Source organism: Silurus meridionalis, chromosome 6 (assembly GCF_014805685.1).
Source record: "Silurus meridionalis isolate SWU-2019-XX chromosome 6, ASM1480568v1, whole genome shotgun sequence".
In the NCBI taxonomy this organism is placed as follows: Eukaryota; Metazoa; Chordata; class Actinopteri; order Siluriformes; family Siluridae; genus Silurus; species Silurus meridionalis.
Genome location: NC_060889.1, coordinates 14,500,362 through 14,527,475, shown reverse-complemented (window position 1 = coordinate 14,527,475; position 27,114 = coordinate 14,500,362). Strand labels below are relative to the sequence as shown.

General features: G+C 40.8%; 2 protein-coding genes across 14 annotated transcripts in view; one reads left to right on the top strand and one right to left on the bottom strand.

The window, feature by feature from the left end:
* The first annotated feature begins 2,656 nt into the window (after positions 1-2,656).
* rcor2 (REST corepressor 2) lies at positions 2,657-13,339 on the top strand. Of its 3 annotated transcripts, none has more exons than XM_046852381.1 (13): positions 2,657-2,742; positions 5,671-5,793; positions 6,050-6,106; positions 6,783-6,863; positions 7,159-7,211; positions 7,744-7,905; positions 9,251-9,375; positions 9,466-9,532; positions 10,404-10,640; positions 10,754-10,831; positions 11,745-11,802; positions 11,952-12,163; positions 12,286-13,339. In XM_046852381.1, the coding sequence occupies exons 2-13, from the start codon at positions 5,673-5,675 to the stop codon at positions 12,637-12,639; spliced, it is 1,605 nt and encodes a 534-aa protein (XP_046708337.1). In that variant the 5' UTR covers positions 2,657-2,742; positions 5,671-5,672; the 3' UTR covers positions 12,640-13,339. The 3 variants fall into 3 exon arrangements, with proteins under 3 accessions (XP_046708337.1, XP_046708336.1, XP_046708335.1); XM_046852380.1 differs by lacking the exon at positions 2,657-2,742 and adding an exon at positions 3,115-3,481; XM_046852379.1 differs by lacking the exon at positions 2,657-2,742 and adding an exon at positions 3,910-4,244.
* Positions 13,340-13,702: 363 nt separating this feature from the next.
* mark2b (MAP/microtubule affinity-regulating kinase 2b) overlaps positions 13,703-27,114 on the bottom strand; it is a 38,706-nt gene continuing 25,294 nt past the window's right edge. For 2 of the 11 annotated variants that reach the window (XM_046852365.1, XM_046852372.1), the window contains exons 12-19: positions 26,983-27,109; positions 26,697-26,836; positions 26,072-26,160; positions 23,727-23,870; positions 20,763-21,026; positions 18,317-18,343; positions 16,565-16,603; positions 13,703-15,946 (exon numbers count right to left, since the gene is read on the bottom strand). In XM_046852365.1, coding sequence (XP_046708321.1) covers positions 15,496-15,946; positions 16,565-16,603; positions 18,317-18,343; positions 20,763-21,026; positions 23,727-23,870; positions 26,072-26,160; positions 26,697-26,836; positions 26,983-27,109 — 1,281 coding nt within the window. In that variant the 3' untranslated portion in view covers positions 13,703-15,495. Of the gene's footprint in view, positions 15,947-16,564; positions 16,604-16,625; positions 17,108-18,316; positions 18,344-20,762; positions 21,027-23,726; positions 23,871-26,071; positions 26,161-26,696; positions 26,837-26,982; positions 27,110-27,114 lie in introns of those variants that run through there. The other 9 variants (XM_046852366.1, XM_046852373.1, XM_046852370.1 and 6 more) reach the window with 9 other exon arrangements.

The following is a 27,114-nucleotide window of genomic DNA, read 5'->3' as shown; positions in this document are numbered from 1 at the left end:
GACCCCCACCCACCTCCCTGGAAAAAATGGTCCTGCGTGAAACTGGTCAGTGATGCAAAAAAAAAAAAAAACCACTGCTGTAATAGATCACCATAGGACTGGTCCTGAAGCTTACTCCTCTTTCACACAATCCCTAGTCTCTGTGCATTATTTTCTATATAAAGATACCACATACAGTAGATTACCTACACCTTTTTTATTCACCACCCCGTGCCTTTAATCACGCTGTGTGGCCCAATCATAAACTGGGTCGTAGCAATTTGGACCTGATCCTTATTATTTAAATACATAGTTTAGCAATAATACAGAGTGTTGATAATGTACAGTAGTAGTTTTGGTAGAACTGTTGATGTTTTGTGAATTTCCCTGCTATAAGATCTACCAAATCTCCTGAATAGTCCAGTCTGTGCTCTACATGGCACAACGCCACAGATTCAGACTTTGACTTATTATGTACAACCCCCATTCTGTCCACGTGGTGGCACTAGTGTCTTCCAGTAGCCTATACAAAAGTGATCAAGCTATGGATGGAAAAGCCGCCTTCTTCTTTCGGCTGCTCCCATTACGGGATCATCTGTCTCCATACTACCCTGTGTTCTACATCTGCCTCTATCAAACCAACTACCTGCATGTCTTCCCTCACCACATATATAAACCTCCTCCTTGGCCTTCATCTTTTCCTCCTTCCTGGTGGCTCCATCCTCAGCATTCTTTTACAAATATACCCCATGTCCCTCCTCTGCACATGTCCAAACCATCTCAATCTCTCCTCCCTCAATTTGTCTCCACAACGTCCTACATGCGCTGTCCCTCTAATAAACTCATTTCTAATGCTGTCCATCCTCGTCGCTCCCAACAAAAACCTCAACATCTTCAGCTCTGCTACCTCCAGCTCCACCTCCTGTATTTTATTTAATGCCACTGTCTCTAAATCATACAACATTGCAGGTCTCACCACAGTCCTATAAACTTTCCCTTTCACTCTTGCAGATACTCTTCAATCACAAATCACTCCTGTCACTCTTCTCCACCCACTCCACCCTGCCTGCACTCTTTTCTTCACTTCTCTAACACACTCCCCATTACGTTGCACTAGTGATTTGTATATACGCAGGTTTCATGTGCTAATCTTTTTTTTTTTTTTGGTGGGCTGGGGTGGGATTACATGCTTTGCAGACTTCGGAGGTGTGGGTGCTTTGAGCCTCAAGCCTTATTTGCTTATGGCATACATATGAACGACATGGAGCAATGTTTATAATTGGGAGGCTGGTGTCCATCGTTGTGAATCCTCCATGGTTGTCCCACACTCCCTCCTCCCGCAGAAGGCTGTCAGCATGGCTCCGCCTTGGTCCTTTTGTCTTCTAGTAATCTGTAGCACGACTGGGAGAGATACTGCATTTTCCAGAGGGGGTCAGAGAGTTCAGCGCCATTTGGAAAAGAAAAAACCACACACGCACCAGCTTCTCTAAGAGTGTAACTTTGCCATTAACCCCGCTCCCAGTGTCACTCACCAGTCCACCCCAGTTACTCACTTAGACCCCTCACTATCACACTGCATATTGCTGTAAGTCAGGGAAGATATTTCCTCCATCATGAAAATGGCAAAAGAGTGTGAGGAGAACAAAGGCATTGTGAGACTTCATGTTTCACCCCATGTGTCCACGTGCATGCTTATGATCTTTATAACATCAGCCCAAGAAACAAACTAGGGAATTAACTTGGGCCTTGTGTAACATGCAGGAATTATAAAAAAAAAGAAAACTGGGATAGTGTGTGTGTGTGTGTGTGTGTGTGTGTGTGAGATGTGATGTGGGGGGGGTTGCAGTGAAGGGAGCACAAGATGAGAAAGAGGAGGCACAGAGAGAAATAGGGGGAGGGGAAGAAAGAGGAACTCATGAGGTGAAGAGGATGGAGGAAGTCTTAGCAAGCAAGAAGAAATTATGAGCAGAAATGCATCCATAGATAAGGAGGTGGAACACAAGGGGAGGGGGGAGAGAGAGAGAGAGAGAGAGAAACAATAAACATGACAACTTAGGTGAGAATGAGACTAGCGGTGATGCTAAGATGTTGCCTGCAAAACAGGGAGGGCTAGATAGATGGGGAGAGAGAGAGAGAGAGAGAGAGAGAGAGAGAGAGAGAGAGAGAAAATACTTGGGAGGGGTCCTGTGCCACAAGTGCTGCTGCTATGTCTGCCTACATCCTTGTTTTCCTGGAAACCCTAGACCAGTCACACTCAATGGTAATGTTCAGTGATGTGCAGAGGTTTGGCCTTTGGGCCTGCCAGCTGATAGACGGCTATGAGAATGGAAGAAAGAAAACCATGTGGCTGTGGGTGAAGAATTTCAAAATGCAAATTCTTTGAAATGAGGATTATATAGGGATTATATATAAAATCTGATTATATGCTCCTTTTCACCTGCAGTGCCACTGGGATAGTGATTGTGATCAGAATAAATATTCATTGGCCTTGTTTTAAACCTAACCAACGAGTTCGCAGTCTCACCAGTGACAATCGTCAAAATTATGCGCGATCATTAAAAAAAGCACAAAAAAACAAAACAATAATATAATTGCAAGTTGTTTAGTTCCAGTCTGGTCGTGCATACATTAGTAAAGGTCTGGAGGACCTCAGCACCGCAATGCACAGCTGACAGATTCATCCGCGCGTACAGTGGGAAGTAGTCCGGCCTGGTATAGCATACTGTGGGAGCAGCGCAGGTGAAGAGGGTTTGAGTCTATTGTGTGAGTCCGCACACCACCCAAATAAAGTGTCTGTTTATTTACAAAAAAGACAAACCATATATATATATTAATATGCGCCTCAAAACGGAGAGGGAGGAATTACTGCTTCTTACCTTAACGCATCATTATAATCTAGAGATAAACACACAACTATTCAATAAGATGAATGGAATAAAAAAGGGCAGAATACCACGTTATGGACACTATTTTGAAGGATGACATCCATTTATTTGGAAATGTTTGGGCCGGTATATGGAACTACATAACTGACATCGAAGTTAGTTGGGGAGAGGCGAGGAAGGCGGAAGGTTTGTATGGTTGAGTGGTGTGTGTTGTGGCTGGCCCCCCTCCCTCCTCCCTCCCCGGCACACACACACACACACACACACACACACACAGAGGATCTCCATGCAGTCGATACCGTTGGACGGGAAAGAGAGAGAGAGAGAGAGAAAGAGAAGTAAATATTGACGGAGGATTTATCCAGTAGTTTTGGTGTATTAATATCCCGCGGTCCATCGCTGATTAAGTTTCAGGAGAAGAGAGAGAGAGATCTAGAGCCAGGTGTGAAACTGCTTTCCCGGTTGGCAACTAACACAAATGTTGAACGACATCTCCAAAGCCACCAACTGAAGCTGGAGGACTTAAAGCGTGTTTTTTTTAATAATTTTTTTTTTACACAAAAGAATCCCGACTTGAGAGACGAACAGGGCCAAAAGTGAGACGAGACAAAAGCAAGGTGAATTTAATTTTTCCTCCTCCCCCATCCTCTTGCGCTCTCCAAGTTTGAATGAGAGCCGGTTTGGCTGTAGGTTCCTCTGCGCGTCCTTCTGCACTTCATAGCCTTCTGAACAAGGGGCACGAGGGAAAGGCGTCTCGAGCGAGGACTTCTCAGTGGAGTTGTGATGGAAATCAGCCTTCGTTTTCGCTTCATATTTATGCGCCTTTAGAATAAAACGTCGCTAAACTGTATATATATAATCATGATGATCTCTGTAGGCAATGCCGGGTTAAAAAAAAAAAAAAAAAAAGAAGAAGAAGCGCAATTGAACCCGGGCGTGACGTCACACCTCCCGGCAATTGCCAATTGACAAAGTGGTTTATTAACCCCCCCCTAAAAAACAGCTTCTTTACTCTTTCTGGTTGGTGTTCAATGATTTTATCGGGTAAATAACTTTTGTATAGTTTGTACACGAACCCCAAAAAACCCCTGAAAATTGGGGAAAAAAAGACTATTTTTAAAGGAGTGGAAAAAAAGGAAAGTTGTAAAAGCCACGATTTTACTACACGATTTGCGCCTATATTAAAAGCGTCTTTATACAGTGTTTTCAGTTTGCAGTAGGTCCTCATGAGCCCATCATGTAGAGGCGGTTTGGAAGCTGAGCCACATGACAATGAGTGGAGCTGAGCTTCTCCAAATCACCGAGCAGGCACGCGCCTTTAAAACGCGTTTCTGTCTCCAGTGAAATTCAACCGGCTGCTGGTTCTAATGTGTACCGAAGGTGTGTGTTGGGGTGGTAATGGATTTAATGTTAAGTTGCTCAGATGTTTGGCTCCGTTACTTTGTGTGGCTACTAGGTCCTGGTAGACAAAAGGCCTCGGAGAGAAACATCGCCACCAGGAGCGGAGCGGAAGTGCACTCTCTCACACACACACACACACACACACACGTACACTCTCCATGACTTCACATCTCAACCTGACTTCACACACCACACTCCTTGAGGCACATGGAGAATTCTTTACCTTCTCACCTGCTACATGTTGGAAAATATTTAATGTGGAAAAGCCCATAGTGCAGTGCTCCAGTAGATCTGAGAAGAGTTTGGACCAAAAAAAAAATCATTTTTTCATTTGACACAGTCTGCTATAAAAATGTGAAAAATACTGAATTCACTAGCACACACTCATTACTCATTACCCATCTCAATCCAGTCCACCATCATTTATTTATTATTATTTATACTTGACCGCATTACACTGTTTACATGCTGTTTTTTTGCACCTCTTGACTGCTGCTACTGCTGTTTTTTTGCATTGCATTGTGTTTGTTTATATTTACTCCCAGTTATAGTTTTTACAGTACTGTATAATCGAAGTATACAGTAGGGTTACTGGTCGGCACTATCTTGGGTTTTGTGTCTTGTCTTGTGTTGTCTGTCTGCACTGTTTGCACTAGGTAGCACTCGATGCATGTTATGTAGCTTTATGTTGTGTGTTGTAGCTCTATGTTGTTTAGTGTAGCACCAGGGTTCTGGAGGAACGTCGTCTTATTTTTACTGTGTTCCAGTGTGTATAGTAGAAATGACAATAAAAGCCTCTTGACTTGAATTCGCATAGCTAAAGAGTTTTACAGATGTGTATGTGTGTGTATATATATATATATATATATATATATATATATATATATATATATATATATATATATATATATATATATATATATATATATATATATATATATATATATATATATATATATATATATATATATATATATATATATATCTGTATATTGCATTGCAAGATGTATTGTGGTATTTTATATTTCGAAATACTTCTTTCCTTTCTGTTGACATGTTTGGTGTTTGTACCTACGTGTAATTAAAGGTTATGATCGACTTAGATGAGAACTTTTTCATTCATTCCACTCTAGTATTTTATTCTGGTCAGGGGAGTGGTGGGTTTGGTAACTACTGAGTGTGAGGCGTGAATACACCCCGGATAAGATGCTCCGCTTTTCAGAAAAAGTTCGGAGCAGCTAGTCCAAATCTACAAGTAAGTTTTTTGGGTACCGGGAGCTCACGGTCGATTCTGGAACTGAGAGGCAGCAGTGTTTCCGACTCCACTACTCTGGCACCTTTTTGTTCTTTTAATAAATGTAATATATCTTTTGTCCTAAATATAAAATGTTTCCTTATGTTCAAGGCATGCCGTCAGTGATGGAACGCTCAGGATCTGGAGTTCTGTCTCGCAGCAGGGCAAAAACAGCAACCAATGGCAACAGTCAGCACACTGATGAGGAGAGCAGTGATGAAGATCATTCACATGGTAGGCCTCTGTCAAGGAAAAACAGACATGCAAACTTATAAAACCTATTAATAAAGCATCTAATGCTTTATTGATGCTAGTGCTTTGTAGCGTTTCCAAACATACTGTTTACAAGTCTTGTCTTTTCTGGCCAGATTCTGTAACTGGAAGCTGGTCCAGCTTTATTTAGGCTTCTGCTCTTTCTTCCACCCACATCATTCCTGCTGCCCTTCGTGTGACTTGCAAACTCTTTCTTACCGCGTTCTTTTTCTCACAGACAGCATGATTCGTGTGGGTGCCGACTACCAGGCGCAGATCCCGGAGTACAAGCCAGGTAAGAGGAAGTGTGTTCGTGTAAGAGAGCAGTCACCCCTATTACCAGTGTATTTGAGGTCCATTTGAAAAATCTAGTGCACTGTCTATACATAGCCTGAGAGCGAAAGATTTAAAGGTTCATCAATAACGATGTATGGGGCCAGGCTGAAGAGGACGGCTAACAAAAATGGTAGAGAAGAATTTGTTTTTAGAAAATGACACGGTGAAAATAGAAAACACGAGGTGTTGTGAAGAACAGTTGTAATATTTTGAATCATTATTAAACATTGAGTTAACTGTGTCGCAAATCGATTTTTCTTTGGTTATTTAATGGTCATTAATTTTTTAAGCACAGGAAAATGTGTTGAAAGTCGTCAACTGTATGCTGAAATTTGGTTGCCGAGTTGAAGTAAACCCATTTCTCTGTAGAGACGATCATCTGATTCATTTGTTTGAAATAACAGAATGGATTATATTTTAATATTTTAATATTTTTTAATATTAATATTTTGGTTACGCTTGGTGAAGCACACAACTGTGAAGTCTCATTAATACTCCTATGCAATGGCAGATAACCATTAATATTTTTTGTGTGACTGCGAATAAGCTTAGATCATCGTAGATTGATATGTTGAACATCAGAGGTGTGGATGAGGGAAATGTATGTCTAACTGATGTGTTTCCTACATTGACAGAGCTTGAGCCTGACTACAGTGAGAAAGACCACAGAAGCATGCTTGTATGGTCACCCAACACCCATGTGTCTGATGCAATGTGTAAGTATTGAATCTAAAGAAGTCCATAAACTGTTATAGTAATATGAAAGGATCACACTGTATTGTAAAACAAAGATCATATAGAAACCCTCTTTCAGGGAAATCTTTATTCTGTTATTCTACACTGATCTGGTCCACGTACTGTTTACAGATAATACTAGTAATTGACATATATTATATATATAATGACATATGTTGGCAAATGCTTAATGTAAATCAGACCTCTTAATCTGAGACCATGCTCGGATTATGTGACTTAATACTGACAGAACTGGCCTTTCCTTTTGTTCAACAGTGGATGAATATATCTTAATGGCCAAAGAGAAGCATGGATATAATATGGAACAGGTATGCCAAGCCATAGTTTAAAGGAATACTCCTACACTACACGATCACTCAGCATGAAAACGACTTGCACACGACTTTTCATGGTATGGAGAAAATAGTATCAAAACGTAATGGCGTATAGTGGAGTTTTAGACACGTGTTAATTTTCATCAGAAAACTGTTTCCACTGTGTACAATGCTAATATAACTACAGCTCACACTGGTACAATGCAGTAATAAGTAATTCCTAGTCTGGAGTTTCTTCCTCCCAAACAATTGAATTCTATCGTAAATTATACAGATGTAGAGCTTCCAAATCCATTTGCAGAGCTACGATTACACAGAACGGTTAAATGCAGTTTGTTCATAAATGTCGCCTCAACAGCTTGTGTTTGAGTAAATACGTTTTCCATTATTCTCTGAGGAAAGGGAAGCATGTCCATTCCTGTCTGATAATCACGTGTGTTACAGTAGGGAAAAGGCTTGAGCACTTCTTTTTTAGCAAACCTTCACAACTGTGTTGCACCAAACCAATCACTTCTTTATTCTTTAGTCCTTGGGCATGTTGCTCTGGCACAAGCATGACGTGGAGAAGTCCCTAGCCGACCTGGCCAACTTCACACCCTTTCCAGACGAGTGGACGGTGGAGGACAAGGTGCTGTTTGAGCAGGCGTTCAGCTTCCACGGCAAGAGTTTCCATCGCATCCAGCAGATGGTAAGCTAGTTTATGAGAATACAGGAGAGAGTGAGAAAGTGGGAATAGGAGGGAGAAGAGAAAGAAAAACATGGCTTGTATAATCTGCAGTGCTCCCATCTGCCTGCTGCTACAGGAGGGAGGCTGAATTTTTCCTCCCTGCCAGAAAATCCTGCAGTCCAACATACAGACAAGAAGAGGAGTGAATATGACCTTTGGTCCAGTATTAAGAATAATGACCGATTTTATAGCTAGAAATGATTCTCCTTACACACTGTATATATTGTCTTCTTGTGCTTCACATTTCCTTAAAGTATTAGTTACCTTCAGATGGTTTGAGTGTTCATTCTGCCCATTGAAATTATCCTTTGGAAAAAAGGATATATATATGTGTGTGTGTGTCAAAGGGCACTTTCTGCTCTCTCATTGCAGCTCTACATAGTAGTGTTAAAAGTCCTTTTCTGGTTTTCATAGCATTCCAGATGATGCCTGGCAAACAAGCTGAATAATGCAGCTTTCTCAGAGGAAATACCTTTCACACACGTGCATGGGCAGTCATTCAAAATCATCCAATCATGGCATCACAATGAGTGCATCAGCTTTTAAACTGAAGTCTTTTTAGCAGGGGCTGGAACCAACATTTCAACACTTCCACCAGATGGCTTGCAAGAAAGCTGCTTGTTCAAATCTACATGGCTGTTATTAATGAACAGCGTTCTGTTTATTTAGAGGGGTGGGGCATAGGCATTCTAGAGGGCACTTGATTGAGCAGAAGCTGAACAAGATCCATGTGACTAAAATGTTCTTTATCCTATTAGAATACGATTGTTTACAGTATACAGAGTAAGATACACTGTATTGGCAAAAGTTTTCCATAAGTATGGAATGTGCTTTTTGAGCATTGCATTTCCACATTTAGTCCCAATTTGCTCTTATAATTCTTCCCACTCGGCCGTTTTGGTGCAGTCAGATTTCCAATTCATCCCAAATGTGTTCAGTGGGGTTGAGGTCAGAGCTCTATAGCAGGAGATCTTTGACTCCAACCCATGCAAAGCATATCTTCATGGAGTTTGCTTTGTGCACAGGGGCACTGTCATGCTGGAGCAGGTTTGATTCATGCTACTGCATTCAAAGACACCCAATACAGTTGTGTGCCTTCAGTCAGGTGTCCCAATAATTTTGTCCATATAGTGTATATTGTCCAAAGACGTGCATAAACAAACTCTAGCTTTTCTTTGATTTCACTTACGTCAGGCAGCTGATCTGTGCTGTAGATGTGTAGCCAAGCCTGTAATTAATTAAACATGTGCAGGGTAATTAAGATTTTCCATGCTGCACTGGTATTGATGTATATTTTATTTCCCAGCTGCCAGATAAGTTGATTTCCAGTCTGGTTAAGTACTACTACTCCTGGAAGAAGACTCGGACTCGCACCAGCGTCATGGACCGGCAGGCCCGCAAACTCGTTACCAAGAGAGAGAAAGATGAAAGGTGAGAGTTGTGTGGGTGGTGGTGGTGGTGGTGGTGGTGGTGGTGGGGTCCACCTAATCATTACTTAACCTTGCAATGTGTTTCTGTTAGTAATGACGAGATAGAAGAAGCAGACCCAGGAAGTGACAGTGACTTTGAGATCGTCACAAAGAAAGAGGTGAGGCGTAAACTCAAAAACATACCTCAGTGCTACGAGTAATAATCACACGAGAATAAAATGACAACTATTTCCCATATTCACCAGATATAATCTCGTGTAAGAGCTGTTAAATAAGGCTATGAAATGGTATATCAATGTTTATATGTACAGGAGATTTTTATAATGAGATATGCCCACGAGGATTACAGTCCATCCAAGTGACGGCTGATTTATAACCGAGGCTGTGAATCTGCCAACGTGTGCGGGCGTAGTGTACATACGTTTTTTATTTGTATCTACTTTCACACTTGCAAATATTTCACATTATCTAAAGTAAAAGTAGTCATTTAACAGTCTGTGCCAAATTTACATTAAAATGTCTAGTGGTGCCTTTTATTCATTATTCACTCAAGTTATTTTAAATACAGTAAAAGCTCGGTACTCGTCAAATTCTCACGTCATGACAACTGTAAAACGTTTCGGCACTCGGAACGAAACTCGCAATGAAACTTGAGCGCTTCAGGCTTACGGAAAAACAGATGAGAGTCGTTTTATCTCGTGCCAGAACAGTGCCAGAGCGTTCTCATTTGTGCTTCCTGTGCATTTTAAGTCTAAAATCATGGGTCCTAAAGTGGTTAAAAACGCTACCAACTACTTGTTCGGTACTCAGCACGAGGCATTACTGTATTATCCTACAAGCATTAATCTTCATGCGAGTGTTTACAACAATGCTTTGACAACAGATTATATGATTTGGTACTAAGAACTAGAAATGCATGCTCTAGTTCTTGCTTGGGTTAAGAATCATGTCACATGACATGATGTGACTACTAGAAGAAACGATACCCTTTTAAAATATTTGTGTTTTAAGATCCGTTCTCTTATGCAGCCCAAACTGAGCTCTAGTGCTGGAGGAGGCAGTGAGAGGAGTTCTAGCAGGTCAGGCCAAACACGCAAAGAGAACCAGGGGGCTCAGTACCGACACCACCCACTGAGGGCACGTCGCAGGCCTCCGAAAGGCATGCATCTGGATCAGCACGACATTGTCGCCGTGTCGGCATCCACAGAGTCAGGAACCATCTCTAACCGCCAGCTCGACACGCAGCTAGTGTCTCTCAAGAGACTGGTAAGGAATGCATGGCGTCTGTCTCTCTCACATTCACGCTCACAACAATATTTATTATGGATTTATACTGACCGGAATGAATCACAATACAAACTTTACTAATCCTCATGCAGGTTCAAAGCATGAAGCAAGCAAACAGTGTCCTCAAACAGAGTCTGGCAGATGGTGTTGATGCCATGAGACTGGCTGAGGTGCAGTTCTCCCTTTGTTTTTTTTTTTTGTTTTTAACTAGACTGTATTATGATTTTATTAGCACTCTGCTTAATGTTCTGAAGCATGTAGGATGATGATGGACAAAACAAGGAATAATCAATCTTTGCCAAAAGTTATAAGTTATAAGGAGGAATATTCCAGGGTCTACATATGAAGCATATGGTCAGGTTTTTTTGGACGAGAAATTCAGCATGCGTTCTTATAATGTAAAAAATGATAAACTGACCTACCCAAAACTTAACAGTTAAATCAAGGAGCATTTGTTAATAAAATGTCTGCTCCAGCATCTGATCGTAGATATCCATAGTTCATTAAAGACAGTGTTATACATTTCCTTGTAGCGAAAAAAATGTAAATGTGTGTCTCACGTTTTTATATACATACACTGACCAGACATTATAACATTATGACAGGTGAAGTGAATAACACTGAGTATCTCTTTATCATAGCACCTGGTAGTGGGTGGAATATTATTAGGCAGCAAGTGAACCTTTTGTCCTCAAAGTTGATGTTAGAAGCAGGAAAATGGGCGAGCGTAAGGATTTGAGTTTGACGTCTAGACGACTGGGTCAGAGCTCCAAAACTGCAGCTCTTGTGGGATGTTCCCAGTCTGCAGTGGTCAGTAGCTATTAAAAGTGCTCCAAGGAAGGAACAGGTGAACCAGCGACAGGGTCATGGGCAGCTAAGGCTCACTGATGCACATGGGGAGCGAAGGCTGACCTGTGGGGTCTGATCCAACAGATGAGCTCCTGCAGCTCAATGTGCTAAAGAAGTTAATGCTGTTATGCTGGTGGTTATAATGTTATGTCTGGTCGGTGTGTAGATAACAACTTGAAAATGATTCAAGTCCTCAGCAAATTGCATTTGATTAATCATTATATATTCCTACAGTCCACTGTTAAGATTAACTCCCGCTGGACGACAGAGGAGCAGCTGTTGGCTGTACAGGGTAAGTCAGATAAGTCCCAGATGCAGTACCATTTGATTCCTGTGGGTGTCAGTGTGATAAATTGGACTGAATAGCACAGATAAAAAGCATATTTCTGTTGTATTATTAGTGAATGGTTATAGCAAGATGATGTGGATTTGCCTTTTCAGCTATCAGAAGATATGGTAAAGACTTTTCCGCCATAGCGGACGTGATTGGGAACAAGACAGCAGGTCAGGTGAGCTCGTTCTTCGTCAGCTACCGCCGCCGCTTTAATCTGGAAGAAGTGCTGCGCGAATGGCAAGCAGAACAGGAAGTGCTGCGGGGCAACAGCGAGACCACGAAGGACCTGAACGGGACAGCGGGAGTGGAAGAGGACGAGGTGAGGAAGGATCATGTGAGGTGTAAAAAAAAATGTCGATAGTTTATCATCCTGAACACTTTCAATGAATGCTGTTGTGTTTTTGCTTTGTGTTTAATATTCCTGTGTTGTGATCTATGCAGACTAAAAGAGACAGTGTGTCTCCTGCAGACTCTGACAGTCCAACACCTTCCTCTGAAGGAGCCAGCAACTCCAGCCAGTCCTCTCCTCCGCTTACCCAACCCCCACCTTTACTACGCCCGACACCCCCTAGTGCCCCCCCAAGCCTGTTGCGCCAACCTCCTCCTCTTCAGACGCGTCCCCTCCAGACCAGAACTCCCCACAACCACCCTCCACCACCACTCATCCGCCCTGCGGTGGCCTCGTCACACCACCAGAGCGGCCTGAGGAACTCCGTCGGTTCTTCTGCAGCTTCCAGCGTACAGCTGCCTCCCTCGCTGATGGGGCTCAAAGTGGAGTCGCCTCACTCGCACTGATTCATACAAGCTCCTGAGGTCCTGATCTCAAACCAGTTCGTATTTGTTCAAGAGTAGAACTGGTTCTAGATTAGGGCAAATTCTAGAAGGCACTCACACTTTCTAGAATATAATGAAGTTAATGATAGGAGAGCAGGTACTGTCCAGGATATTTAAAATACAGAATACATTAATTGCAGTTGTTCATGCACACAGGAGGCATCAGGAGTCGGTTGGATATAGTGTTAGACAGGTGAAACGAGGCATCACTCAGAAAATTGCCATTAAATACCAACACGCATACAAGCGAACATCTCGCATTGTTGCGAAGCTTAATACAGAAAAGACCTCAGTGCAGACTCGCCAAATACAGACCACCACACGCCTACCGGGCTTCAGCTTTAATTATATACCTCAGAGGAGGCCACAGAATTCAAAAGCACACAGTTCAGCATGATCAATTACAAAAATGATCTCTGACAAAACAAACAAAAAACACTGTCAGTACTTAAACCAAAATTTCTCGATGGAGCAAAGTCTTTAGATGTTATACACTGGATTGTAACGAAATGCCTTGACAACTGAATCACAGGTTTCTCCATCTCCATGGCAACAGCAGAACATCTCCAACTCTGTTACACACAAGACACCACATGATGATCGAGTGTAAACCGGGAACGCGCGCGCTTTCGTCTTCATTAAAGAGCCATGTATTATTAGATCTGAGCTTAGTGAAGCAGTTTTTTTATTTTTACCAAGTCCCTGAAATATTAGTAGATTGAAATGTAGTAGTAGTTTATATTAAAGCACTAAATGACCCAAAATACTTGACTTTTTTTCTTTTCTTGCACAAACTCTGAAGTACATGAATGTGTAAGATTTTGCAACACTAAAATTGAAAAAGTTTGTGCCAGTGGAGTTTTCCATTTCCACCACAACTTTACATGAGAATTGTTTACAGGTGATCTTGGATATACGTGTTTTTTTTTTTTTTCTTTTTAGAATAAAGTTAAATGACCAAAATCTCTCCAGTGTTTGCGTTCCGGACGTCAGACCCGTGCAGGTTGCATTATTACATACACAGTTTGAGTTTCATTATTCATTTATTACTATCATTGATCATAATCATCTCTCTTCGCACCAAATGTACATTTGGAGTTCTTTCTATCCCTGACACACATCAGTTCTGACGAAGGGAAAAAAAATATATATTAAAATTACAGCAATGAAAAAGATGATATGAAAGAAAATCAACCCTGAAGAAAAGAAAAATTATATTAATAGATAACCGACAATTGGATCCCCAGCACCTTAGACAATGATCATTAATAGAACTGCAAATAATGTGACAAAAAAAATTCTGGGAAAAATAAAAATAGATATAAAACACAGATGCACAATGTCCCACAAACCACTCAGACTTGGAAGAGACACCATTGCTCCCCCTACTGTTTCAATAATATCCGTGTGTATCCAGGCATGCAAAACAAGTATAGCTCAGTGGAAAGACAAGACAACTCACATACACATCCACCTTTCTCACATGTCTTTACCAACACCTGATCAAGAATATCCAAACGGAGAAAAAAAAAAAAAAAGATTTAAAACCAAGTGGTAGTCGGATCATCAGTTCCTGATGTGTAGTTCTTTGTGGGCTTCACTGCTACTTGATACAATCACTGCATGAAGATCAAGACAAAAGGCCCACAGTAACCTTTTGGTTATACACAGATGATTCACTCTCATTCAGACTTATGCCCATGACGGAAGGGGACAAGCATGAAAAGGGTAATGCTCAAAGTGACGTTGGGGCTTATTTAATTTGCTACCAAACCACTGCAGCTTTCAGGTTGTAAGCATCCTGGATTTGGAAGGTGGGCTTACAGATAAAGCCTATCGAGAGATCAGTCTTGTAATGACAGCTGTAGGGGATGTAGTCCTCTTTCGCAGTGTCTTCTTTCCAGTGACCGTTTAGTCCAAGGGGAACGGCAAGGTTTGGTGGAGTCTGATGTTATTGTGTGGTAATTTATTACAGCAAGACATGAACGCTTTTTCGAAACGACAAGGAAGAAAAAAAAAACATCCTAAGAATAACAATGCAGAAATCACCGATTTTACAACATTGAAATACAATTGATTTCAGAAAGGGGGGGGGAGGAGGGACAACAAAAACACACCCGTTCCAGTGCAAAAAATTACAAACCCAGTCAATGAAGAACTAAATCACCAAAAGCAGAACACACAATCCTTTGAGGGGCTTCAAGTGGTGGCCCTCTCTTAAGGTTTGGGTGCTGATGAGGTGTAACCTCGCTGACAAAACACCATAAAAAACTAAACAAATACAAAACAAAAAAAGAAGAGGAAGAAATGGAGTGAGAATGGGTTTGTGGGGAAACTCTGACCCCAATCTACACGGTAAAACAAATGACAACATGTGCAGGAATCATAATCTCTGTCCGGATGCCCAGTGTGTGCGCGTGTGTGTGTGTGTGTGTGTGTGTGTGTGTGTGTGTGTGTGTGTGTGTGTGTGTGTGTGTGTGTGCACGGAGTTAAAGACAAAAACAGAGTTCACGGAAAAAAAAAAAAAAAAAGTTTTTTTATGTTGGTATCTTCTCATAGTGGACAGAAGTAAAGCAATTGTGTTTCTTTCCTTTCACCCCTTTCCTCAAGTGATAGATGAGAGTAAAGGCCAGTGATCCTGAAACCAGCAAAATCAACATATACAGCACTTTTTTTCTCTCATACACCACACTGTATTTCAGCGTGTTGGATCTGTACAGCTTATTTCGGTCCTGTTTACAATCTCACACCCCAGTGGTTAACATTTCCCCCTTTATCACCATCTCCTGCCCCACTGTAACTTTTACAGTTTCCCTCTCACAGTTTGAGCTCGTTGGCGATTTTGGAAGCGATGTTCTTGAAGGCGATGGAAGTGCCGGAAATCCTTTTGAAGCGCACGCCGTTGAGGGACAGCCGTGGAAGCTTGCACACCTCCATCTCCCACTGGACGAAGTCGTCCCGGGATGGGTTACCGGCCATGCAGAACAGCATGTAGCGCTCGCGCACTTCGTATTCGCAGCTGTTAGCGTCCAGAACCTTACGGATCTCCTTCATCATCTCGCTGGGCTCCATGGACGACGTGGTCTTCATGCTCCAGGTGAATCGCAGAGAGCGAGGCTTGGTGTTGTCTTTCGCAGACGGGGGCGGAGTCCCGCCTCTTGGAGAGGAGGAGGAAAGAGAGTCCTTGTTCTCGTCCCCGCCACCTGAGCCAAGCGTCCCCCCTCCTACTCCGGTCTTCTCTGCCTTGTCGGCGCTGCTCAGCATGGATCTGGAGACCGAGATGGAGAGAGAGAGAGAAAGAGAGAGAGAGATATGGAAGTGGGAAATGACACGGATATGTATATTACAAAAAAAAAAGCACAGAAGAAGAACGTGAACAGAAAAACAAATACATGTGAAGTACAAAAGAAGTGTAGGACAAAAGACAAGTCCGCGGCAATAAACGGGGAAGAGAAACGACAGTAAAAAAAAAAAAAAAGGCGAGAAAGGCATGCATGTTAAAGTACTGCTGTCCATTTATCAACATATGACACACTCACACAATCAGGTAACAGGGAAAAAACCCACATCTAACAGAATGAAAAAAGCCAATTTATCAGAACAGTGTCACATGATAAAACTAACATTTAATGACAGAACACAGGAAAGCCAGACTTTCTCTCTCTCTCTCTCTCTCTCTCTCTCACACACACACACACACACACACACACACACACACACACACACACACACACACAAAACCAATTCATTCTGATTGCTTGCAAGTAACACCATAAGCCTGAATGAATTAAACACCCAATCAATTATGACTCCAGATATTTACTTATCCATTGATTAGATCTGATTGAGAAATGATTTGATCAGGTCTTGCATTTTTGTTCCTCACCTGCTGCCCTCGTCTTGACTTTCTCCCTCATACGGGCTCCTCGAAAGAAATCCAAACAACATTATTATTTTTTTCTTTCTTTTTTTATTGTATACTGCCACCATGCACTTTAAGAGTTAAGGATACCCAGGTATGCAAATCCCATTCCATTACTAAAAGTGCCAATTCAATCCGTGTTGTTTTAAGGCGTCTAAGATTACAAATGCGGAAGGCACCGGTAGGATTGTACTCTACGGTGAAGGGAAATTAAATGGAATGGAATTGAACCGAAAGGAACCACCCAGGAACCTAGGACACCCCCTGAAACGTCTAAATATGAGCCCATCACCATGTAATGTACAGTTATCCAATAAATCACCCTACAGCTGGTTCACACACACACACACACACACACACCCACATTAAACAGAAACGATGTCAGACATACACGAGAAAAAGGGTTTGCGTCAACCGTCTTAACGCACGAATGCACGTTGATATGAATAGACACAGACATACAGACAGATAACGTCTCACAAACAATGGGCTGTATGTAAACGCTGACTTTTGAAGACACAAAAACAAAAAAGGGTTAGAACAGAGACATGAAGCTGTTTAGTAACCACAAAGCAGCATCTGTAGGTTAAATGGCAGGAAATATGGGTAAGTACATGTAATAGAACCTGTAATGAAAGTTTTTTTTTTCTTTTTTAAAACAAACAGTTACAACTGTTGACCAGCAGAGGACGCAAAGTCATCGTGTATTACATGACAGTGCCCTCATCTGGACAAAAGACCACATAACACCAACACTACACAAACATGAAACATATAATAATATATTTGCATATATATAAAAAAATTAAATAAACCGAAATGTAAAATAAACCGCTGTAATTGATTGTTACAGTAAATGCAAGAGTGCAGGTAGATTTCCATACACCTGGTATCTGCCCGAGTCCTGAATGTTCTCACATGTGGCAGACATAGAAGTGAAATATAGAGACACATGGAAGAGAAGGGTATGAAGAAGAAGAAAAAACCAAAATAAACAAGACAGGAAACAGTAGTTTTGGGAGAGCAAACCAATCCAGTCAGTTAATCTCAGCTCCAGATACTGTTACAATCAGAATCATCATCATGTTAAAGAAAAGAAAAATAATTAAATAAAGGTAAACAGATTCTCCTGAAAGTATGCAGAGTAATATAATCCCCTCCATCACTCCTTTTCATCCTCAGTGTCCCCTTTTCTAGATTTCACCCTGTTCAACTTCATCCTAAATAGATCCTCCAAGTGAGAGACAAAGTAAAAAAAACCCAGAATGGTTTCTCATTGAAGTTTTCCTCTGATTTTCAAATTTCACAACCATGTTCTGGTTCTCATTATCTCAACCTTGGTTAACTGCTATGACATCATGTCCCATTTACCCTTGGGTTAACCTTGAATGAGTAAGTAACGCTGGACAACACATAGGTCACTGTTCACACTGATGGAGACAACAAAAAGGGGGATGAGGTGAAAGAAGTGAGGATGAGGAACCAAAAGGATGTTAATTTGGTGGGACGATGAGAATGTTGAGGGTGAGAGTTTGCGTCGGATGTGGGATGTTAGTACTGGCCATAACACATCACACATGTAACCAGGGATAAAAAAAGTACGAGGGGAAATATAAACTATGTCAAAATAAAATTACACCAAAACTGGGAAAGGGTAAAAAGGGGTGAATGAAAAATGAAAGGTTTTAGGAGGGGGTTATCATTGTGCTTTCCTACCTTCTGGGAAACCTGAATGATAGATTTCTACAAAAATAAATAAAACAAATAAAACCAAGAAAGGGGAGGGGAAAAAGAACAATGTATGCATGTAAATATGAATGGATGTAAAAAGCAAAATATTTAAAATCCTTAAATCCTACAAACAGTGACATAAAATATGGTAAAAGGGTACAGGTAGTCCCGGAGTTATGATGGTTCGACTAACGAGATTTCGATCTTGTGATGACGATACGGCAAATTTGTAAAAAAAAAAATTGCATCGTATAAAAGGTAGTATACGTTCGGAGGCTGCCAGGATTTATGCATTTTCTGCCTTACTCTCGCCAGCTGTCAACAGAGTTCATCTGTCTCTGTGTTATTGCGTATTTGTTTTCTGTGTTTTTTTGTTGTTTCAAAGCCCAATTTTAGCTCTAGCATTTTATTTGGCTCCGCCCTCCACTCAATCATGTCACTCGTGCATGTGCCCACATACATATATGCACCGTAAAGTTTATATGTTACGGTAAATTGCTGTTTTGCTAAATTATGTACTGTTATTTGTTAACATACTACAGTAAATTATTAACAAATTACAGTACACTACCCCATACTGATCACTATTCAGTAAGACTCCTGGGTAGGCTTGTCCACGTCGCGACTGAACGATATTTTCATTGTAACGCGTCTCCATCGTAAGTCGGGACTCCCTGGAATATATAATGTCAATGTACAAGTTAATACAAGTTAATTGATTATTAACATTCAGGTTAAATTGTATAGTATTGTTAATGAGTATTACTTAATATTATACGTTTTACTGTATTATTGTGCAGACCTTCCTTTTGCAGGGGAACTTCATAGTATTTTAAAGGATCCTGAACAACAGGTTCATTTGACAAAATCAATCAAACTCTCAAGATTCTGCTCTCCTGGTTAATCCGGTCAGTGTGATCTAGAGACTAGATTAACTAGCTAACAGCTTGTGATATAGAGAGCTCTCTACTCTTTCACCAGTTATGCCTTTAGGGAGTCAAAACAGGAGGAGTGGTTTTATTTGTTGCATAATAACTAGTATAAGAGCAGTCTAATAGCTTTCTTTACCTCTAGATTTCCTCTTTTGAGTTGAGTATTGCTGAGAGAAAATGAGATATTATACAATGCCCATGTGTAATTGTGATGGCAACCAAAACTAGCAGTGTATATACTTATATAAGTGGAGATAATGATGTTATTTTTGTTTAACTTGCGCAAATGTTACAGGTGGTATACAGGAAGGAAATTTTTGACAGATTTGACTGCATTACCTGCCACTCAACTAATGCTATTAGATACATAAGTATACACCAATAGCAGTTTAAAAAGCTGTATTAACTTTATCAGCTTTAGAGAACTGTCAACAAAGTACTATTATACACTTCACTACAGGAAACTGGATGACAGGAACATGATCTTGTTCATTCGGCTAAACTGTTAATAAACAAGAGCTTTAAACCCCATTATGTCTAATTAAAATAAATAAATAAATAAATAAATAAATAAATAAATAAATATATAGAAAGACAGAAATCTGATAATATTGACTCTTCCTCTGGAGATAGATAGTTAATAGATAGATGTTGCTTGATGTTAAGTTTGTTTAGCAGACAAAATTTGAGGTCTAGCAGTGTTTAATCTTAATTTGAAACGACGAAAGGGAACATTTTACTGAAGCATTAATTCATTTTACACATCCATTAATTCTACAAAGCTCACAGCTCCAGCAGTGAGAACACACCAAGGTGTCCCCAGCACAAGTATTTATAGGGCTGGGGAATGTGATACCTCTGCTGTTACCATGGATACTGTCACCACAGTGGTGGAGAAAAGGTGGCAGTGGCAGTGCGTTCAGTGTGCTAGAACCCAAAAGCAGGAAATGATGAAATAGACGAGAAATGCGTGTGGCTGTAAGTGCGCTAAACAGTATTGTCAAGATTATGGGCACTGGCAACGTGATTTAATTTCCTAACTAGGGCTTGACCTTTAGGGGAAAGATTCGGTTGGGACTTTGTTGAAACAGCAAACTCTCCAGTGTAGTCACACATTCGAAGGTGTGTATGTGTCAAACAAAACCTCTAAACCTTACTTCCCTATCTGAAATGAGAGCAAGATGAAAAAGTTTTTTGAGACTACACACACATCCAGCTGCAAGAAAGAAGCAGAGATGTGAGAACGTGTGATGTAATGGTGACTTCCTTTTTTTTTTTTTTTTTAAATCACTTAACAGGAGTCTCTCTCTTCCCTTTAAACACTTCCATCTGTTTCTCCTCAAAAACAGATGCACATGCTACTTCTGTCTTTACTTCACTTGATAATTCTTTTGGACTCTTCTCTCCTCCTAGTCACCTCATAACCCTGCCCCAATCCTTCGATCACCCAGATTTAAAGCCAAGCACATTGCGTAGCCCCGTCATGCATTCATTCTCACCTGCGTACAAACTTGGAGGTGAACTTGCTGAAGATGCCTGAGGTTGGTTGTCTCCGTTGTTGGCTGGTACCATGAGAGAGGGAAGGTGAGGCTGGAGAAGGGTGATATGGTGAGCCTTGCTGATCCCGTGCCCCTCTTTGCTGACCGATATGGAAGGTGTTTCTGGCAGGCACCCCTCGTGGAAAGTTGGTACGCTCTGGGCCTGTAGCGCTGCTGATGTTGTAAGCTGATGGTGATGCACCAGGTGCTCTCTGAGGAGGACCACTACAACAAAATACATTTTCCCCACAGAGAGATGAAGGGGTGATGGGGGAGGGGAGTGGGGGGAGACCATGTTACATTTTTAAGAAACAGAAAATGTTCAAGTCAAACCCTGCGTGACATGTTAACGGCGGTCAAAAGTGCAGACGACAGATTCCTAGGCAAATTAGACATTCAAATTATAGCGGTACTGTAACGCAAACTATTCGTTGATCAGGAATTGCAATTAAAAAAAGATGCGCCATCAAGTACTGTATATCCCTAGCAAAACCAAAATGTGCCCGGGTGTGAAATACAGGGAGGTGTGATAATGACTCACTCCTGCAGTGTACTGGTAGAACGGCGTTACATAATCTCAAAATAAAAAAAAATATGCTCTGCATAGGAAGAGGACTCGGCAGGCATCACGTCTTATCGAATCACGGAGCTTGAAAGCCCATCTCTTAGGTTAGGATCAAGGGAGCAGGTTCCTGATATCGCATAATAAAAGAATCATTGAACCACAAGTTCACATACCAAATTTTTGCGCCAAAAAAGTCAAGTTTCAATTAACGAATCCCTGCCAGAACTCGCAGCCAATAAGTTTGTGGGTCTTTTACTAGCGTAGAGTTGTCTTGGAAAGCCCAATAGACTATTAGAATTTATTATATTATATTAGAGTTATTGATCTATTAAATAAGGCCAGGTACAAACATACTGAATTCTGAACAAGCATTTGCGATTGGGTTTTTCTCACAGCTCTCAACATTTCTGTCATCATCTGCCGTTTTCCTTTCCAACCTGTTCCATGTCTGGCTGTTAGTACACCAGCAGTTTATTTCACTTTCAGGATAAAATGGTTGTACTATCTATGGCCAATGACTGCACAATATCTCTGATCCATTGTCTGTCTTTTTTCAGCTTGGTTTTCTTACTTAGGAAGCTGTCTGGTCTTTATGTTGGTTTATCCATTTTACCAAACAAGCGCAGTCTTCACAAGCGAAACCCAGAGCTCAAACCGAGAGCAGACGTTCAGAGCTATTAATAGATCACACAATCAATCTAAGGGCATACCCAGGCAACAAGAAACACCTGTTCCAATGTTTTTCATTGCTTAAAAAAAATGGGTGGATTCGAACAAAAGGTGCCATTTTCTTGGTTGTTTAGTACGTCTAGATTTACAGATCAGAAAACGATCTTTAAATCCATTTTTTTTTCGTTCAATTTTTTCTTTGTTTATAGACACAAGATCATAATCAAATAAATGTCACAAACATTTAAATTACTATATAAAACCTTTCAGATTTACATGAGAGAAAAACACAAATCAGGTGATGTGAAAATTCCCTTTGTAGACATGTTTTTGAATAAAAGCGTTGCCTAGCAGGATCGTAAAAATCACAATGCAACAAAATGTGTTTAACAGTCGAAGGAACCTGATATGAGGGACATAAGGGAGGGGTTTCAGCAATCAGTAGAAACCCTTGTGCAAGTTTTGAGCGGCCAAGTCGACACCTAGTGCACCATGCCTGGATTTGAAACCATAAAGAAACACTTCTTTTAAAACTTGGGCTTATTTTCATACAATGTACTATTTCTAAATGTCTTCTGTTTTTTTTTTCCTTCTCATATTCATCCATTGAATTCAAACCATAATGTCTTCATGAAGACAGTGACACAAATATGACATTACTAAGTGTTTGTACAATGAACGGAATGGACCACAACATTGTTCTACATAAATAATTAGTAGAAGGGTTAGTAGATAGAAAAATCAGTACAGAATATAGAAACAGAGCAGCACTATAGAGCAGCCATGAGGCAAGGCAGCGGTGCCGTCTTTCACTTATCCCCGACCTAATGTAGAAGAGTCCGTGTCCAATGCATGCAACAGAGCAGGCTTTGTATAACAGCCATTCACTCCCAGTCACACATACAAGCTACCAGGCTCATGCTGACCATTCATTTTAAACACAATAGCTATGGTTTATGAAAATTGGACAAACAATTACAAGGGTTAGATTATGTGGTTTTGAAGGAAAAAAATAAATAAATAAAAATGAATGTTTCACCATGCAATGGCCATGCTATTGCCATCTCTAAATTGTGTACACAGTATATGACAGGTTAAAGGCATCGAGATAATTAGGAAATGCTTTCTTATGTCGCTGCACAGCTATTAAGTAAACATGCAGCTCATGTTGCTGGCAGGAGAGTTGGAAAATAAAGTGTGAAGGGCCGGTGAGAAATCGGTATCAGTATTGCTGTTCTTTCGGTTCAAGTTTTGTTTTCATAACCCTTTTGCGCAAACTCTACGTCCTATTTTACTCCTTCGTGAAGTACTTTTTAAGATCCGTAGTATAATTTCTTATGAATTCTGTTTCCTATAATAACTGTAGCAGACGACTTGTCTTTGACTTACATACGTTTGAATGAGACCCGAAAAATAGACTAAACTATAAATAATTTGAACCAGTTTTTGATAACGATGAGTTATCAGACATCGAACCCTGTTTATGAATCATGACATTACATCTTCAGCATTTTAGTTTATAACAAATACCTCCCTGACAATCTTTCTTTTCTTCACCCAGCAAGGTCTTTGTGAGAGTCCTTCACTGAGCAGTACCCTCCCCCCTCCCCCCTCGCTTTGTACAACGCAAAAAAAAACAAAAAAACGCAGAGGCTGTTTCTCAGAGTGCGTGTGGCTCGGTATGAACTTGCCTGGGCTGGTGTGCGTGCAGGTCAGCGGGGTATGGGTGGGCTGAGGAGGACATGGACTTGTGATGACGGGAACGTGAGGACGAGGACGATGTGAGTACGGCGCCGGCCGAGGCCGTCGAGGCGCGGGACCCGGGTGTGTTCAGGCTGACGGTGGCGAGAACGTACAGCGGTGGCACCGTACATGCGTGCACACACCATCACACACACACAGTCATGGCCGTATATGTGTTGAGGGAGGAAAGAGGATTTTATTAGAAGGCATAATTATCCGACAATGGGGAGATAGGGACAAGGAGAAAAGGAGTAACAGAGAGAGACAGCACTCAAGGGACACAAAGAAAGAGCACAAAGGAAAGTGTGAGTTTGGGCAATGAGTATATACAAGAGACAGTGGAGACTGGTACAAGAGAGCAAGCGAGCAAAGATAAAGAGAGAGAGAGAGAGAGAGAGAGAGAGAGAGAGAGAGAGAGAGAGAGAGAGAGAGAGATCAAACAGAGTGCTGATGAGGGGGAAAAAAGCAGAAAGGAGAACACACACAAACAGGATTAGCAGTGTTTGTAGAGAAAAGCCATGATATCACCTTACTGAGAAGAACACAGAAAGTAAACCTATCACAGGTCAACTACACAAATTGTACCAATTGAATGGTGCCTTTTCTGGTCACAAGCTTTGCTAATCCTTTCAAAACGTACATAAACCAGGAAAAGAAAATTCAGTGTGCAAAGACAGACTAGACAGTGTGTCCTCAAATGCTTTAGCAAAGAATGGGTAAGTGAGCAAGGACTAGAGAAAGACAGAGAGAATGAGACAGACGTAGAAAAACGTAGGCAAGAGATTAATAAACAAAAAGCAAAGCAAACATAGAGGAACAACGGTTAATATTCTAAAAGATGCACAAGCGAATAGACACATTTTAATAAAAGTGCACTAATCATAAATGCACCTATGGCATGGTTATATCACCACAAATATATTAAACAGCACTTGCGTTAAGCTTTTTAATGCGCACTTACACTGCTAATGGCATAAAAAGAAAAAGGTGATGTCTACTAAGGGAAACCAACTATTCTTCACATGAGGAAAAACATCCTCACGATCTGCTTCAATATTCAACACAGGCCACTCATCTTGACTTTAATAACGCATGTATACCATATGGACAAATGTTTGTAGACACCTATTAATAAGACTGCTAAGTGCTTTTAGTTTTTAGTTCCCATTCCAACTGCGGTCATAAAAACTTCGTTTTTCTGGGAGGATGTTCTGCTTGAGTTTGGAGTATGATTATGAAGATTTCTGCTCATACAACTACATGAACAGCTAAAATCAGGTACTGATGTAGGGTGAGGAACCCTGGGGTCCAATTCATCCTAAAGGTGTTCAATAGAGTTGAGTTCAGAGCTCTATAAACAGGCCACTCAATAGCTTCCACTCCAACTCATATCTTCATGGAGCTTGCATTGTCATGCTGGAACAGGTTTGGGTCTCCCAAGTTCAAGTGAGGGGAAAATGTAATGCTACCACTTCCAGGGACATTCTGTGCAATTGCGTGCCTCCAAATCTGTGGTAACAGTTTGGGGAAGAAACACATATGGCTGAAAAAGTCCCTATAGTTTAGTTCATATAGTGTATATATATATATATATATATATATATATATATATATATATATATATATATATATATATATATATATATATATATATATGACCCCAACATCTCAAGAATAATATACAGGATTTGCTGCCCAATGTCATTATAGTTCATGTTTCACAGCAGTGCACATTTGGCACTGTAATATGACCCTAAAAGTCCAATCATATTTTTGAACCTGTAGAAGCTTTAAAGCATGTGCAAATACATATATATCCTAAGCCATGGTGATGACTGGGATGAATTAATACACTGGGAAGTCCATCAAAAGAAGAATAGTAAAGTGCAGATTGAGAAAATGGGCTCATTTGTTCTTAGAAAAGCATTGGAACGTGGAGAGAGATGCATAGGTATGGAAGCATGACTCTCTTATCCTGAAGCCTTGATAATCAGGGACAGTTTAACTCAGGAAAGCTGGTTGTTTACCCAATTCAAGCTCAAGCAAATTCAACATACACACTGAATAGAGGTGAATAACAAGTGCTTGCGAGTATGCTTCTATCACAGAAAAGATTCTGTGAGAAAATGGAAAACCAACTGTATAGGTAATAGATTCACAATAAGACTAGAGTTGATGAGACACCTGTCTAGGTTAGCACATTTTTGACTTATTCACACAACCCTTTTCTTTTTTTTTATATTTTAATTAAGGTTCAGATTGTGTATGTAGTAGTGTGTGCAGTAGTGTGTACCTGTCTTTGCCATTTTGGACTCCCAATAAGGCTCTGTCGGTGAGCGGAGAGTTTCTGCTGCGGCTTGTGCCCGTGGACAGGATACTGTTCTGTAGGGTCATGCACCGAAATCAAGATTAGTAATCAGCTGCTACTTACTTACGTCTTGTTATAATAATTGTGCATTCATAGGCTTAAGAGCAGTCTATTAAGAGACAAAATTGCACATAAGCAGTGGATTTTCATCAGGCATTTCTGCAGCTGGATTACTATTCCTGTGAATAGTAAGCTATTTTCAGAGTGTGCCTAACTATTCATGCAAGACAATCTTTATATGAACTTCAAGTAATGCAAGAAACATCAAATATCTGACTAATTTGGTAGAGATCGTAGCTTAGTAGTTAAGGCATTGGACATTGGATCCAAATCCCAGACACACCAGCTGCCATTCCTGGGCCCCTAAACGAGGCCCCTAAACCTATAGATGCTCAGTTGTATGAATAAGATAAATGTCGCTCTGGATAAGTGCGTCTTCCAAATGCTGTAAATGTAAATTTCATAAACATACAAAAAAAACCCCATGGTTGTTTCAACAACAAAAAAACCCCACCATACTCTTTGTTGTGTCTCATGCACACACACTTACAGTGGAGGGAGTTGAGCTCTTTTTGCTGTCTCCTGGGACAACGGGGCTGGGTGGCACTTTGGTCGAGCCACTGGACCCTTTCCGCCCAGAATCCTCACCTGTGTGCTTGTTATCCCCCTGAGGCCGTTTAGAATGTGTGACTGGAAAAACAGAGAAAGAAAGAAAGAAAGAAAGAAAGAAAGAAAGAAAGAAAGAAAGAAAGAAAGAAAGAAAAGAAACCTCAAAAGACGGGACTAAATTAAGAGTTTTGTGCCTTTACAGAAAATTAGCAATTTCCAGAACTCACCCTGATCTGTGGGCCTTCGTGGTTTCTGAGTAGAGGACACACTGCGTTGTACCTTGTGAGGTGGAGAGGGTGCATTACTGTTTGTGAGGTCACTTCCTGGTCGAGCTTTGTTGATGCCTTCGTCAAGCTGAG

Excerpts from the sequence above, each read along its gene's own strand:
- rcor2 (XM_046852379.1), top strand. Across the intron at positions 9,376-9,465 it reads AAGAGAGAGAAAGATGAAAG|TAATGACGAGATAGAAGAAG; the intron begins GTGAGAGTTGTG and ends TGTTTCTGTTAG. Across the intron at positions 11,803-11,951 it reads GCAGCTGTTGGCTGTACAGG|CTATCAGAAGATATGGTAAA; the intron begins GTAAGTCAGATA and ends TTGCCTTTTCAG.